The 14,859-nt window shown below is 51.0% G+C and overlaps 1 protein-coding gene across 1 annotated transcript in view; it reads left to right on the plus strand.

The window, feature by feature from the left end:
• The window catches only part of ABCA13 (ATP binding cassette subfamily A member 13), a 313,586-nt gene that overhangs the window by 146,362 nt on the left and 152,365 nt on the right, over window positions 1–14,859 (plus strand). The window contains exon 30 of the mRNA XM_049642263.1: window positions 12,521–12,761. Coding sequence (XP_049498220.1) covers window positions 12,521–12,761 — 241 coding nt within the window. The remainder of the gene's footprint in view (window positions 1–12,520; window positions 12,762–14,859) is intronic.

Here is a 14,859-nt window from a genome sequence, read left to right on the forward strand (position 1 = left end):
CAGGGGTTCCTGGGTGGGGCCCGAGAATTTGCATTTCTCAGCAGTGACCCGGTGGTACCGTGGGTCCAGGCAGCACCCCTGGAGCTCCACCGCTTCGGGGTGATAGCTGTAGGAGGATTCTGTCTAGAACCACAAATTCTCAGTCTGTTCTCTTTGTGCTGATTCCCAGCAGCGCACTGGTGTTCTGGAATGAATTGTGTCCCTGTCCCTCTGCCCCCCCATTTTTATGTTGAGCCCCCAGGACCTGAGCATGTGACTATATTTGCAGATACAGGATCTTTGAAAAAGGAATTAGGGTAACCGTGAGGGGTACAAGTGGATCCTTACCCAGTCTGACCAGTGTCCTTGTGAGAAGGCGGGGGGATTGGGCAGAGATGGCAGTGCCCGCACAGAGGAGACCCCGGGGAGACCTGGGGAAAGGGGTCGTCTGCCAGCCAAGGGAGAGGCCTCAGAGGACACCAACCCTGCGGTCACCTGGTCACCTTGATCTTGGGCTTCCAGCCTCCTGACTGTGAGCCGTGAATGTCTGTGGCTTAAACCACCTGGGCTTGGTGTTTTGAAATGGCAGCTAGACCGTCCCGCACAACAGCACGTGCCGCTGCTGGACACACACAGTGGAGGGGTTTGGCTGGTAGACTTCGAGCCCCTGTGACCGGGCCTGGTGTGGCTCGGATCAGGAGTCCCCTCCTCTGACCACCTCTCAGCTCCCCTGGGCAGCTAGCGGCCCTTCCTCTGTATCCCTCAGTGCCTTCTGGAGCCCCTCGTACAGGGTGACAGGCTGCTTTCCCATCACCTACACGACGGTGTCCGTTTTCTCCCAGGGGATGTTTGCAGGTTCCCAGTGGCCTCTGTCAGCGCTGCCCCCCACCCCAGCCTGGTCTGCTGCTGTCCTGCTCTCAGGGAGGCCTCCCACCCAGCACACCCCATCCCTGCTGCTACAGGACCCCAGGCCCCTCTTCCAGGCCATAGCACAGGCAAGAATTCTTTCTTTATCTGCGTCTTCAATCCCTGCCCCCCAAATCTCCTGGATCTTCCCCTGGAGGGTTGCCACATGCTCGTGGTTCTTCCTCTGGGGAAAAGAAGCAGCAGCAGAGAAGCCCCACGTTCAGTGCAGCGGGTCCATACTGATTCGTCCTGCGTCACTGAAACTCTCTGTACATTGAAAAACGACTCCCGTATCCACCCCTCCAGCCCCTGGCGACCACCACTCTGTGCTGCTTGTAAGAATCCATTTTATTTTAAAAAAATTTTTAAACACTCTCTTTAGTGTTTATTTATTTTAATGTTTATTTATTTTTGAGAGAGAGAGAGACAGAGTGTGAGCAGGGGAGGGGTAGAGAGAGAAGGAGACACAGAATCTGAAGCAGGCTCCAGGCTCTGAGCTGTCAGCACAGAGCTCGATGTGGGGCTTGAACTCATGAACCATGAAGTCATGACCTGAGCTGAAGTTAGATGCCCAACCGACTGAGCCACCCAGGCGCCCCTTTTAATGTTTATTTATTTTGAGAGAGAGGGAAAGAGAGAATCCCAAGCAGACTCCACACTGTCAGCACTGAGCCTGATGTGGGGCTTGAACTCATGAATCATGAGATCATGACATGACCACTCATCAAGTCTGAGCCCTCCCCCAGGCGCCCCAGGAATTTGGGGATTTTAGATTCCTCAGATAAATGGAATCAAGCAGTATTTGTCCTGCGATGATGGGTTTATTTCACTCATCACAATGTCCACTAGGCTCAAATATGCGGTAGCAGGTGTCAAATTGCCATTTATTTAGGGCTGAGTAATGCTGCTCTATAGTTACTCCATCCCTGTCTCTCTCTCTCTCTCTCTCTCTCTCTCTCTCTCTCTGTCTCTTCCTCTGTCTCTCTCTCTGTCTCTCTGTCTCTCTCTCTCTCTCTCACACACACACACACACACACACACACACACACACGTGCGCACATGCTCATTCTCTTTCTTTATTCATCTGTTGATGGACTTTGGGCCGGTGTGAGGAGTGTGGGGTGCCTGGTGCATCATATCATTGCATGGGATCTCTCCAAGGTCCTGATTTCAGGGTTTGGGGGGGTAGTTCTGTTTTTGAGATTTTTGAGGAGCCTCCATACTGTCCTCCACAGCGACTGCACCAGTTTGCATTGCCACCAGCAGAGCATGGAGGGCGCTGGTTTCCCCCGTCCCCAAAAAAGCTTCTGCACAGCAAAGGGATTGGTAGAATGAAAAGGAAATCCGCCGCTGGAAAGAAAGTGTTTGCACCCCACGGATCCGATCAGGGATTGATACCACAAGATGTAGAGAACTCCTGTAACTCCTATAACTCGATAGCAAAAAGACAAGAGACCCAATTAAAAAATGGGCAAAGCAGGAATGCCTGGGGGGCTCTGTCGGTTGAGCGTCCAGCTCTTGATTTTGGCTCAGGTCGTGGTCTTAAAGTTCATGGGATCGAGCCCCACACTGGGCTCTGTGCTGACAGCATGGGGCCTGATTAGGATTCTCTCTCCTCCTCTCTCTTTGCCCCTCCCCTGTTCACTCTCTCTCTCTCTCAAAATAAATAAACATTTTTTAAAAAATGGGCAAAGCATTGGAACAGACATTTTTCCATAGATGGACAGCAGGTGCATGAAAGATGCTCACTGTCACTTGTCGTCAGAGGACTTGGGATCAAAACCACAGTGAGACATCACCGCATCCCTGTTAGGATGGCGTTCTTCAAAAAAAAAAAAAAAAAAGGGAAAAAAAACTTGGATGGTTATTGAAATGGCAGATTCTTAGGCCAACTTCCATAAATTTTAGTGCCGAGACTGAGACATTTACAGGTTTTAACAAACACCCCAATTTCCTTTGATTCAGGTGGGCTATGGCCATCTGTGAGAAACACCAGCCAGGTTAGAGTCTCATCAAGGCCAAAGTTCAGGTGAAAAGTCATGTCACATATTCAGCTGGTACAGAGTGAATCTGGGCAACAGGTGTTTTCTCCTTGTAAGGCTTTGGCAATGGCTTTCTTGTCTCCTCCCTCCCTCTCTTCCCTCCCTCCCTCCTCCCTCCCTTCTCCTTTCCTTCCTCCCTCCCTTCCCTGGTCTTTTCCTCCTCCCTCCTTCATCCCTCCCTTTTTTCTCCCCTCCTTCCTCCTCCCTCCCTTCCTCCTCCCTCCCTTCCCTCCTTCACTTCCTTCCCCGTCCCTCCTCCCTCCCTCCTCCTTTCCTCCCTCCCTCCCTTCCTTCTGTCCTCCTTTCCTCCTCCCTCCTTGATCCATCCCTTCTTTCTTCCCTCCTCTCTCCTTCCTCCCTTCCCTCCTTCTTCACTTCCTTCCCTGTCCTTCCTCCTTTCATCCCTCCCTCCTCCCTTCCCCCCTCTCTTCCCACCTCCCTCCTCCCTCCCTCCTTCCTTACTTCCCTACTGAAGCCTTACCCCCCTGCCCCATGCGAGGTCTGAGGTTGCAGTGAAATTCTCAGCTCTGTCAGTCCCACTTTACCTAAAATCTTCTCCCTTTCCTCCCACCATTTAATCCTCTGTATTTCATTCCTAATTGCTACTTCTTGTGATGATGGAAAGCAATTTGGCAGTGATTAATCTGAAGGGTGTGCAGCCTCTCCTTTGCTTTTGGAGACAATCCTGTTTGAACAGCCTCTCCTGCACGTTGAGCCTGTAATTCTCGGCCTCTTCAAAGAGCTGTTCCAAATTCTGCATGTGTCTTGCAGGCCGAGCGGCGGTGTTCAGCCCCTAGCGCCGTCTTCTCTGCTTTGTCCACACTTCCTCCAGCTTCAAACACCGCCTCCCCGGCCAGCCAGGTGGGGGGGACCGTGCCCGCCGCCAATTACACATGCCAGGGAAGGTTTGTTGGCGGCGTTAGCGAGATGAGCGGAGAGCTCCCGGCAGGGGCTCTGCATGAGGCAGTGTGCCAGAGAGAAGGCCGTATTGAGATAGACATGGGCCAATAAACGCTGGCGGCAGGTGTCAGGGAGCAGCCGCTTCTGTCGGGGCCGCGAGGGGCCGGTGGAGCTTGTGAAGCCCAGCCCCTCTCGGTCAGAGCTGCCCAAGGAAACCCCAAGCTGGTGAAGAGTAGCGGCTCCCACCGCGGACCCTGACCTGGAATCGGCCCTTCTTGTGACACGTTTGACAAAGGAGGGGCCTCGCTCATCTTAAGTGTGCCCCTTGCTACCAAGATAATGGTGGAAAACTGGGGAAATGGAGGCAGAGTGGCTCTGGGCAACCTTTAGGAACACGTCCATTGTAGGGTCAAGGGTTGAGAGTGTCATTTTGTGTATTTATTTAAAAGAATTAAAAAAATGTTTTTAATGTTCATTTACTTTTGAGAGAGAGAGAGAGAGACAGACAGAGAATGAGCCGGGGAGAGGCAGAGAGAGGGAGACACAGAATCTGAAGCAGGCTCTAGGCTCCGAGCTGTCACCACATAGCTGGATGCAGGACTCGAACTCATGAACCATGAGATCATGACCTGAGCCGAAGTCAGACGTTCAACCGACTGAGCAACCCAGGTGCCCCTAAAAAAATTTAAAAAACAATTTTTTAAAATATTTATTTATTATTGAGAGACAGAGAGACACAGAGCATGAGCAGGGGAGGGGTAGAGAGGGGGAGACACAGAATCCGAAGCAGGCTCCAGGCTCCCAGCTGTCGGCACAGAGCCCGACGCAGGGCTCGAACCCACGAACCGTGAGATCATGACCTGAGCCGAAGTCAGATGCTTAACTAACTGAGCCACCCAGGCACCGCTCCCCCCAAATTTTTTTAAATGTTTTATTTATTTTTTGAGAGAGAGAGAAATAGAGAAAGAGCGCAAGCAAGGGAGGGGCAGAGAGAGGGAGACATAGAATCTGAAGCAGGCTCCAGGCTCTGAGCTGTCAGCACAGAGCCCGACGCGGGGCTTGAACCCACAAGCCCTGAGATCATGACCTGAGCCGAAGTCAGTTGCCTAACCGACTGAGCCACCCAGGTGCCCCCATCTTTCTTGCTTACGCTCTGAGGGAGAACCACACGGAGGTGGATGTGCCATCAGTGGCCTAGAGATGGCTGGTGAATGGGGCCCGGGGGCGCACTTGGCGAGGCTGAGCGTGGGAAAGGGCAGGAAGGGATTAGAGGGAGTGGTGGTGTGGCTTCTGGGCAGGGAAAGTGGGACCGGGGAGGGGGGAGGGAAGTCACAGCCAGGTGACCAGTGGGTGAGGGCACCGAAGACAACATTTGGTCACATCCGTCCGCTCCTCATTCATCAGATGGCTCTGAACGCCTTCTGAGTGCCAGAGAGCGTTCTCAGATCTGAGCTTTGCCAGGAGAACTGAGCTCGGCCCCCTTGCGGTGGCCACACACGACAAGGATGGAACAGTGGGGGTGGTGAGCACAGGGCCACAGTGCAAGAGAAGATTCGGCAATGGGGAGCTTTCTTCTCTGGCTGCATCCATAGACCCTCACTATGTGCCACACGCCAGCTCGAGGGCCCCCCCTTGCATGTCGTTGCTCACTGTTCACAAAGGAGCCCTTCGAGCCAACCTTCAGCGGAGCCCAGACACCTGCCTGCTGTCCACCCTGCCTCCCACTGTGATGGGAGCGGAGCCGGAGAGCAGGGCCGAGGCTGGAAGGAGGACCGGGTGCGGCAGAGAGGAGCCCTTGTTCCGTTGCCTGACAGCCCAGGAGAGCTTTGGAGGGAGCGCGGGTTTTCAACCCCAGGTTGGGGCCATTCAGGGGCTGCAGGAAGACCTGAGTTTGGTGCATTGGAAAGAAAAAACCCAAACCCCTCATTTAAGTGACCTGCCCACAGAGCATAAGTTCCCTGAACATTGTCACTGTCTCCTCAAGGCATGTTGAATCCCGTCCAAGGAGTTGGGGCCATCTCTATTCCAGAAAAAAGATGTGGCTGGGCGTGACGCCCAGCCCTCTTCCAGAGTGAAATCCTGCCTTGATGCTTTTCATCGTTTGGCTGTGAATCACTGTGCTTTTTAAAGGATCGAAAAAGCGGGGCGCTGGGGGGCTCAGTCGGTTGAGCGTCCGACTCTTGATTGTGGCTCAAGTCAGGATCCTGGGACCGTGAGATCGAGCCCGGAGTTGGGCTCTGCACTGAACGTGGAGCCTGCTGGGGATTCTCTCTCTCTGCCCCTCCCCACTCACGTGCATGTGCACACACTAAAAGAAAATAAGAGAAAGTAACAGAAAAAGTGATCCCTAGCCTGTTTAGCAATTGGGAAAACTTTGGAGGTGAACAGAAAATTCTTCTTCTACCTAGATTTTTCTTCTTTTTTTAATGTAAAAATCCCGTATGAAGGTGCCAGTTTGGTTCAGTCTGTGGCCTGTGCGACTGACCCTTGATCTCTGGGTCATGAGTTCGAGCCCCATGGTGAGTGTAGAACTTACTTAACAACAACAAAAAAGAGCCTTAAAAAAATCAAAATCATGTATGAAAAGGAGCAATGTGGTTGTTGTAAGAAACGAGCAGATAAAGCATTTTGAAGGTCGAGTGATACATCGCTGTGAGATTATTATCAATAAAACAGTTTAGATAAATATAGCCTCTCCTTCTTAGCTTTTAAAACAATTAATCATAATTAATAATGTTCTTTCCGAAAGAATATTTAACCAAGATTGCAGTAACACAGTTTGGTTTTGAAGGTTGTATATTTTTTGTGTCACCACGTTTAATATTTAAGAAATAATCCTATTTTGGATTTTTGTCATATCATTAAACATACAACCATCACAAAACATCTTCCTTTGTTCTTCTTTTTCGTTTCGTTCTTTTTTCTGTTTCCTCCTTTCCTCTTCGCATCCACCCCCCCGCCAACCCTTCTCCTACCTCTCTTAAGAAGAGGACGTTCGATGTGTGGCTGGTTTTCTTCTGTAAATGGTATGAATGAGGCAAATCATGAGTTGTGCGAAAGCTGTACAACACCAGCTTGTGCCAGCACGAAGGACGGAGCCATGGCCCGTCCAAGCCTTTTGTGTTATAGGTGAGAAGCCAAGAGACCACGGCCAGTCTGAGGTGTGGGAGGTCTTCGTGCGAGGCAGGGCTGGGACCCCCGGACGCTGGTGTTGGTGGTGGTCTCCCACAGACATTTCCAGTGTTGACACCCATCTACCTGTTTACAGGCGTTCCTTGTTTCACTGCAAGTTGCGTTATTGTGGTCTGCAAATCCTGCTTTTATTTTTTAAATGTTTTATTTATTTTGAGAGTGCAAGTGGGGGAGGGGCGCAGAGAGAGAGAGAGAGGGAGAGAGAGAATCCCAAGAACACTCAGTGCTTTCATCACAGAGCCCGATGCAGGGCTTTGAACTCATGAGCCAAGAGATCGTGAGCGGAGCCGAAGTCGGACACTCAGCCGACTGAGCCACCTGGGTGCCCCTGTAGATTTATAAATGAACTACACACTCATACCTGCTAATTGACCCATTTTTTGTTTGGGGTATTCATTTTTTAAAAGTGGACTTGAAGGCATTACATTTGTGATGGTTTATTTTAAAAGCTTCAAGAACATTCGGATGTATTCAGCAACATGGAGATCGTATTCTGGGGTGCATGCTGCGTCCTTGATATTTTAAGGTATTCACTGAAGCCACCTGACCCCCCCCCCCAAAAAAAAATCTCTGGATATTTTTTTCTAAGTAATTTGAGGGTCAGTGCAAATGAGAGTGCCTAGTTATGGATGCCACTGGATGCTTTGAATAGAATTATACTCGTAAGTCAAATAAGACAATTCATAACAATTTGGTCCAGCATTTTAATTTTGTCTGTTAAATTATTCATGTGAATACTTCTATGAGTTTAGCCATGAATATTTGATTGGTGGTTGATTCATGACCATAAACTATCTTAGCCCTTTATTTCCCCCATTTATGTTCAGTTAACGCATGGGAAGGGGGGGAGGATTTATTTTTCTTAATAATGAGAAACACCTTTCCCCACAGGCTTATCCCGCTGTCTGATGAACATTTACAGTGGCTGGCGGTCAAACTGTACCTGTTCTGCTAGTTTCATAAGTGTGGTAATAAGAATCCTCGTTACCTAGAGGGAGAATATAAATCTCTGTTTCACAGCTGAGGGAAGTGACATGCAGTGGGGCTGGGAATTTCCAGAAGTCACCCAACACGTTGGCGGCTGAGACTGGATTCTAATCCAGTGCTTCCTCTCCCACTCGCCCCCCCCCACCCAGTGGCTGTTGTGATTGATCCTCTCTGAGCAAAGCCAGTGGGCAGATAAAGGGCCATTCTCTAACCGTGTTCTTCCTCCATCAGCAGGCGTATTTACTAAGTAGACTCCAACACCCAGAAAGCCACGTTCTGTTTCCATTTTCTGTGCACCTGGCTGCATAGACAGAAACTGCCCTGATGTAAATAAGTGTTTGCAGCCATTGGCTGCTGTAGATGTATTTGAGCAGGTGCACAGTTTGATAGGCAGCTGAGTGTGCGTAGCTAGATGCGACTGTCATAAGATGCCACTTGAAGGCTACTTCGGGGGCACCTGGGTGGCTCAGTCCGTTAAACGTCCACTCTTGATATCAGCTCATGTCATGATCTGACGGTTCGTGAGTTCGAGCCCCGAGTCGGGCTCTGTGCTGACAGTGCGGAACCTGCTCAGGATTCTCTCTCCCTCTCTCTCTCTGCTCTTATCCCACTTTCTCTTTCTCAAAATAAATAAATAAACATTAAAAATATTTTAAAAACTAGGGGACAAAAAGGCTATTTTGGTAGACAATGATGGTGTCATTGATTTTGGCGGGGTCACAAGCCATCACGCTTACCAGTGACCTTTCAGTTCCTCTTGATTCTAAACAGAGTGAGGCTTGCTTCTGTGCGAGAGAAAGGGCTCCTTAGCCAAAGGTTAGTGAGGAAATCAAATGGCTCTCTCAGGGATCATTTTGGAAATCTGGGGCGGCCAGCAACCCAGAACATCTCCATGACGTTAGCTTAACTTAGATTCACATAGTTCTCCTGCTAGATCTGCATACAGAGTGCCCCAGGTGGACGTATCCAGCATTACACTCTCACAGAATGATCAGGATATACGAATATTTTTATATTTATACTTCTAGTCATATATGAGAAAGGATCAAACTGCATTCAATAATACGTCTTTTCTAACACTAAGATCACTTTGACTTCATAACTGCTCTGTGAGAGTTATATATGAATCACCATTGACCAATACATTTTATAACCCAGCTGACCATGAGAATCTCTTAGGATGTTGTATTTATCTATCTATCTATCTATCTATCTATCTATCTATCTGAGAGAGCATGTGCATGAGTGGGGGAGGGGCAGAGAGAGGGAGAGAGAGACTTTCAAGCTGGGTCCATGGTCAGTGTGGAGCCCAACACGGGGCTTGATCCCAGGACCCTGGGATCATGCCCTGAGCCAAGATCAAGAGTCGGATACTCAGCCGACTGAGCTACCGAGGCGCCCGCTGGGAAGTTATTTTTTAAAAGTGCATTTCAGTCTCTGAATATGTGGAGATGTGATTCTGTCCGAGGTGGGGCCTGGGAATCAGCATTTCTACCCTGCTCCCCTCCCCCTCCCCCTCGGATGAATGAGAGTCGTAGCCCGGCTTGCCTGACGGCCGTGTCCACCGCCCACCGCCCACCCTCGTCAGAGCCGCACTGGTGAAGGGATGAAATACCACTTTGATTATAATACTGTGCATCTCCTCACCTGGTTGCTGGGGTTGACGGCCTCCAGTTGGTGTGGAATCTAATCCCTGGTCCCGAAAGTGTCTGGGAGGCGCTTCACCAGCCGGTGCCCAACCCCCTGCAACCTCCAGAAACCCCCACGTTTCTGCTCCCACGCATAGTCATTCACAGAATACGCCAGCCTTGTTAATATCCCACGTGTTGGTCCTTAAACATCAGATTTTCTCCCTTCGCCTGTTGGGTCTTGTGGGATCCCAAGAGATGTGCATCTGTCTGTGCCCCCAGCTCCTGGCACAGGAGCCCTGAACCCTCTGTCATTTCCCAAGTGATAAAAGCAGGGGAGCATCTGCTGTTCTAGGATCTGTCTTCGGCTTTATTCCTGACCAGGGCTCCTAGTACATTCCCAGGTGATAAGAACACTAAGGCCATCTTTTGTTCCGACGAGACGACTCGGTGGGGGGCTGCTCACCAGAAAGACCGAGCCGATCAGAAATTTGGCATTTTCAGCCCGGTCCCCCATCCTCCGGAGAGGGGAGAGGGTCTGGACACGAAGATAATGACAGGGAATGTTTGCATGATGAGAGCCCCACAAAATCCCAATAGTAAGGGGTTCAGCCCAGGTAGGTGACCGCGTGGAGGTGTTGGGGATATACTGGAGAGGGCATGAAACCACAGTGTCCCTCCCCGAATGTCTCACCCCGCACGTCTCTTCCACGTGGCTGTTCGTATGTGGCCTTTGTCGTATCCCTTTGTAAGCTGGCCCACGTGAGGACCTGTTTCCCTGAGTTCTTTGAACCACCCTAGCACGTCGGCCAAACCCAAGGCTCGGGTCATGGGAACCTCTGATCTACAGTCAGTGGCTGGTAAGCGCGGGGGACAACCTGGACCCGTAGCTGGTGTCTGGAGTGGGGGAGGGGCAGGCCTGTGTGACTGAGCCCTCAGCCCGCGGTGTCTGACACTGCAGGGAGGTCGCGCCCCCAGTGAGTTGGATGGTAGGCCACCCAGCTGGTGTCACGGACATGTGCTTGACATGTGGAAAGAAGCCCTACGTCCAGTGACCAGAAGTGTCAGAGGTGACGTGTGCTGTCTGAGGTCAGGCAGACCTGACTCTGCTCGGGAGGCAGACTGAACTGACTTCTTGACGGAGGTCTCACTGGCTGTGCCTGACCATCCCCACGGCCGTGACTGTTTTCTCATTGCCCTAAACACGTCAGACCGCCTGCGTGGCACCAGTCCTTTCGGCTCTGCCCACACGGATTGCCACGCTCGATCGCCTTGTGTTTGGTCATTTCTTTACATTTTTATTTTATTTTATTATTTATTTATTTATTTATTTAAAAAAAATTTTTTTTCAACGTTTTTTATTTATTTTTGGGACAGAGAGAGACAGAGCATGAACGGGGAGGGTCAGAGAGAGAGGGAGACACAGAATCGGAAACAGGCTCCAGGCTCCGAGCCATCAGCCCAGAGCCTGACGCGGGGCTCGAACTCACGGACCGCGAGATCGTGACCTGGCTGAAGTCGGACGCTTAACCGACTGCGCCACCCAGGCGCCCCTCTTTACATTTTTAGCGCGACCCCTATGTGATGTCTTTTTTGAGGACAAAAAGTAGCCCACTACCCGCCGCATCCTGGGCACAACGTGATGTCAGACAAGGGAGGGGGTTATTTCAGGAAGGCATTTGTATCCCCAGCTGCTTCTCCACAGCTCTGTGCTCACCACTATTGCAAATAATTTCTCTTTCCAAATGGGAACGTCTTTAAAAATGATTTCTTTGGGGATTTGAAACGTATTCGCTGTGCTTTTATTAACCGTATTTCAATTTGATATGTGCGGGCAGTGTGATCAATTTAGCATAACTGTCTTCTTAGAAGGCCACCTTCCTCCTCAAACACTTTCTGTTGGGTTTTCTGGAACCCTGCAGAAGGAATTGCGAGGAAGACCATGGGGCATGGCTGTGTCTGTCCTTTGGATGAGGATTAGGGCTGTGGTCCCTGGGTCTGCCTCTCCTTTTCCTCCTGTTTTGTCATCCTCACATCGGATGTGACAGTTGCTGGCACCAGCCGGTCGGCCCGCACTGGACAGGTTGATTGCGGCCACGTCTGTGTTGTCACGAGGCCGGGAGGAGCCTGGCAAGGTGACCTGGGCATCCACCGCCTGCTCACGCCCTGCCCTCCAGCCCCACCTTCTGAGCGATGCTCCCTGGGGGGCGGGTCTCCGAGTTGTGAGAGGCGGAGGGAGGAAGGGAGGGCCGGGTTACTGAAGCCTGGTGGGCCAAGGGGGCTCACTTGGAGCTGGAGAGGCACCCCCAGAGCCGCTCTGGCCTCCTCTCCATCGGGGACACCCGTACTAGGCAGGGGGGTTGGCGCAGGGGCTGGGGGGGATGGTTCTTCCTGACCCTGATCTGGACATGACCAAGGGCGTTCTCTGGAAGGACCCGGCTGTGGGGACAGAGGAGTAAAAGGCAGGAGAAGAGAGGCGGCGGAGGGGGCCTGCCCCGTCTGCGCCCCTCCCACACACGCACTCCCGCCTGGAGACATGGGTCCCGCTGCTCTCTTGTTGGGGTCCGTGCTCCTGGAGCACACTGCATTTTAACCAGTAAAAACAAGCTCGAGGCTGCTGCAAAAGCCGGATTAGAGAACTCCGTCCTTGCCCTGTTACATCCCCAGGCGTTCTGTGCGCATACGTTTCCAGAGTGTCCGCGCTCATTGCGGAGCGTGGGAACCGGGGGGCCCCTGTCCGCGCTCATTGCAGAGCTTGGGAACCGAGGGCCTCCTGTGCTACTAGCCTCCGGGGCCATCGTAAACCTCTGGAGGGATCCGCAGACCCGGGCAGTGTTGGGGGGGGGGCCCTGGCTTCAGGCTGACTGCATGTTCCTGTCTCTGCAGGTGGCGCCCCATCCGGGACCCCGCGCCCTCCATGGCCTCTGGCTCAGGCAGGGGCCCTCCTGGTGAAGCGGTTCCAGCACACGCGCCGGGCCTGGAAGAGCTCCCTCTCCGACCTCCTGCTGCCTGTCCTCTTCGTGGCCTTGGCCATGGGCTTGTTCATGGTGAGGCCTCTGGCCATTGACTACCCGCCCCTCAAACTAACACCTGGCCATTATGACACAGCCGAAACTTACTTTTTCAGGTAAGAAACCTCCCCCACTCCCCTTCACTTCCAAATTATGTCAGGACGGATTATGAATGTCAGTAGCTTTTAAGAATCGCAAATATACATGTGGTTTCATGATTTTGGGGGCTGCGTTCAAGAGGGCAAGATCATGGAATGTAGCAAATCCTGTAAATACCTCGTTTTTTCCTATACATGCATACGTACACATAATAAGTTTAATTCATGTATCAGGCACAGGAGAAGACTTATAACAGCAATAATAGGAAAATTATAACAATATACTGTAATAAAGTTAAATGAACATGGTCTGTCTTTAAATTTCTTTTTTAAAGTTGATTTATTCTTATTAAAATTTTTTTTTAATGTTTATTTATTTTTGAGAGACAGAGACAGAGCAAACAGGGGAGGGGCAGAGAGAGAGGGAGACACAGAATCGGAAGCAGGCTCCAGGCTCCGAGCTGTCAGCACAGAGCCCGACGTGGGGCTCAAACTCACGGACCGTGAGACCATGACCTGAGCCGCAATCAAGACTGGTGTCTTAATCGACTCAGCCACCCAGGCGCCCCTGTCTCTTTAAATATCTTACTGTTCTGCACCCACCCCTCTTGTGAGGACTTGGGATGATAAAATGTGCCAGGTAGGAGATGCTGTAGGATGTTGCCTCAGGCCGCTACTGACCTGAAGAATTGTGGGAAGGATCGTCCCTTTCCAGAGCCACAGATCAGGGGGATTATTGTGTTTCACAGAACCCTCCAGCGTTGCTCTGGGACAGCAGCCAGGAGCTGCAGGGCCCTCCCTGCAGAGAAATGTCTGACTTTTCTCTCTGTATGGCCGTGAGCCTGCGCACACCCCCAGGCTAGATTCGGTCCAGCTTTGCTGCCAAGAAATTCAGAGTGCTCCGAGTTTTGCAGCCAGATGAATTTACATAGGATGGTGTCAGAGCTTCTAGGGGTTTTGTTTTATTGACAGGAAACTGGGCACCCGAGAGAGGGACCTGAGCATCTCAGGGCCTGTCCCTCAGGTGGCTGGTTCCCCCAAGACTGAGCGTGACTTCCCTGAGCTTCCCTTTGCCCTGAGCTGGGTTTGCAGTGGCCGGGGTAACAGCATCACCCCGAGTGCTGACCAGGAACAACTCTCTTTCTGGGGGGGCGGTGCTTACACACCTCGGGGCGGGGCGGGGGCAGACACCGGGCACTGGCATATTAGCTAGGCTGGACACGGTTCGCGCAACTGGGAGGGCGCGATTAGTTCTGCCCTCATCAAATACTTATCTTTACTAAAATAACGAGCTTAATTAGCCAGACTCTTAGCGCCTGCTAATATTTGTCACTTTTACAACAAAGTGTAATTTGGAGTTCAGTTTAAACAAACGCAGACGCAGAAGGAAAAATCGATAATAAACTGTTCCGTTTGCTTCTGTGTCCTTTGGTTAATTATATTTTTTTTCCTCGGTGTGTTTTTATGCTCCACGGAGTCCGGGTTTTTAGCTCAAAAAAGAGAATCCTGCAGTGGTTCTGTTTGGAGACGTGCACGCAGGTCCCCAATATTCTTTCCTCAAGTGGGCTCTCTCTTCTGGCTAGCTAGTTTACGTACCTGCCCTCTTCTTCTTTTCCCAAGTGTTTGACGTGAATGGACAGAAAGGATAGAATGCCCCATAAAATGTGTTTCTTGAAAAAAAAAAATGGGGCGCCTGGGTGGCTCAGTCGGTTAAGCGTCTGACTCTTGAGTTTGGCTCAGGTCATGATCTCATGGTTCGTGGGATCAGAGCTCTGCGTGGGGCTCTGTGCTGACGGTGTGGCACCTGCTTGGGATTCTCTCTCTCTCTCTCTCTCTCTCTCTCTCTCTCTCTCTTTCTGCCCCTCCCCCAGCACACGTCTGCATATGCACTCTCTCTCAAAAAAAAAAAAAAAAAAAATAGAAAATGCAGGCTCGCCAAAATCATAATAAAAAAAATTCACAGGTAATCCTACCAGCACTATCCACCATACCCCTAGGGGTTTATGGTCTTCCCCATGTTAATACGTAATGCTTTTAACACATGCATTTTTATTGTTTTATGACAGTGGCATTCCACTATAAACACTCTTCATTGTTTGCCTTTTTATTCAATAAA

The sequence above is a fragment of the Panthera uncia genome, chromosome A2, assembly GCF_023721935.1.
Source record: "Panthera uncia isolate 11264 chromosome A2, Puncia_PCG_1.0, whole genome shotgun sequence".
Lineage (NCBI taxonomy): Eukaryota > Metazoa > Chordata > Mammalia > Carnivora > Felidae > Panthera > Panthera uncia.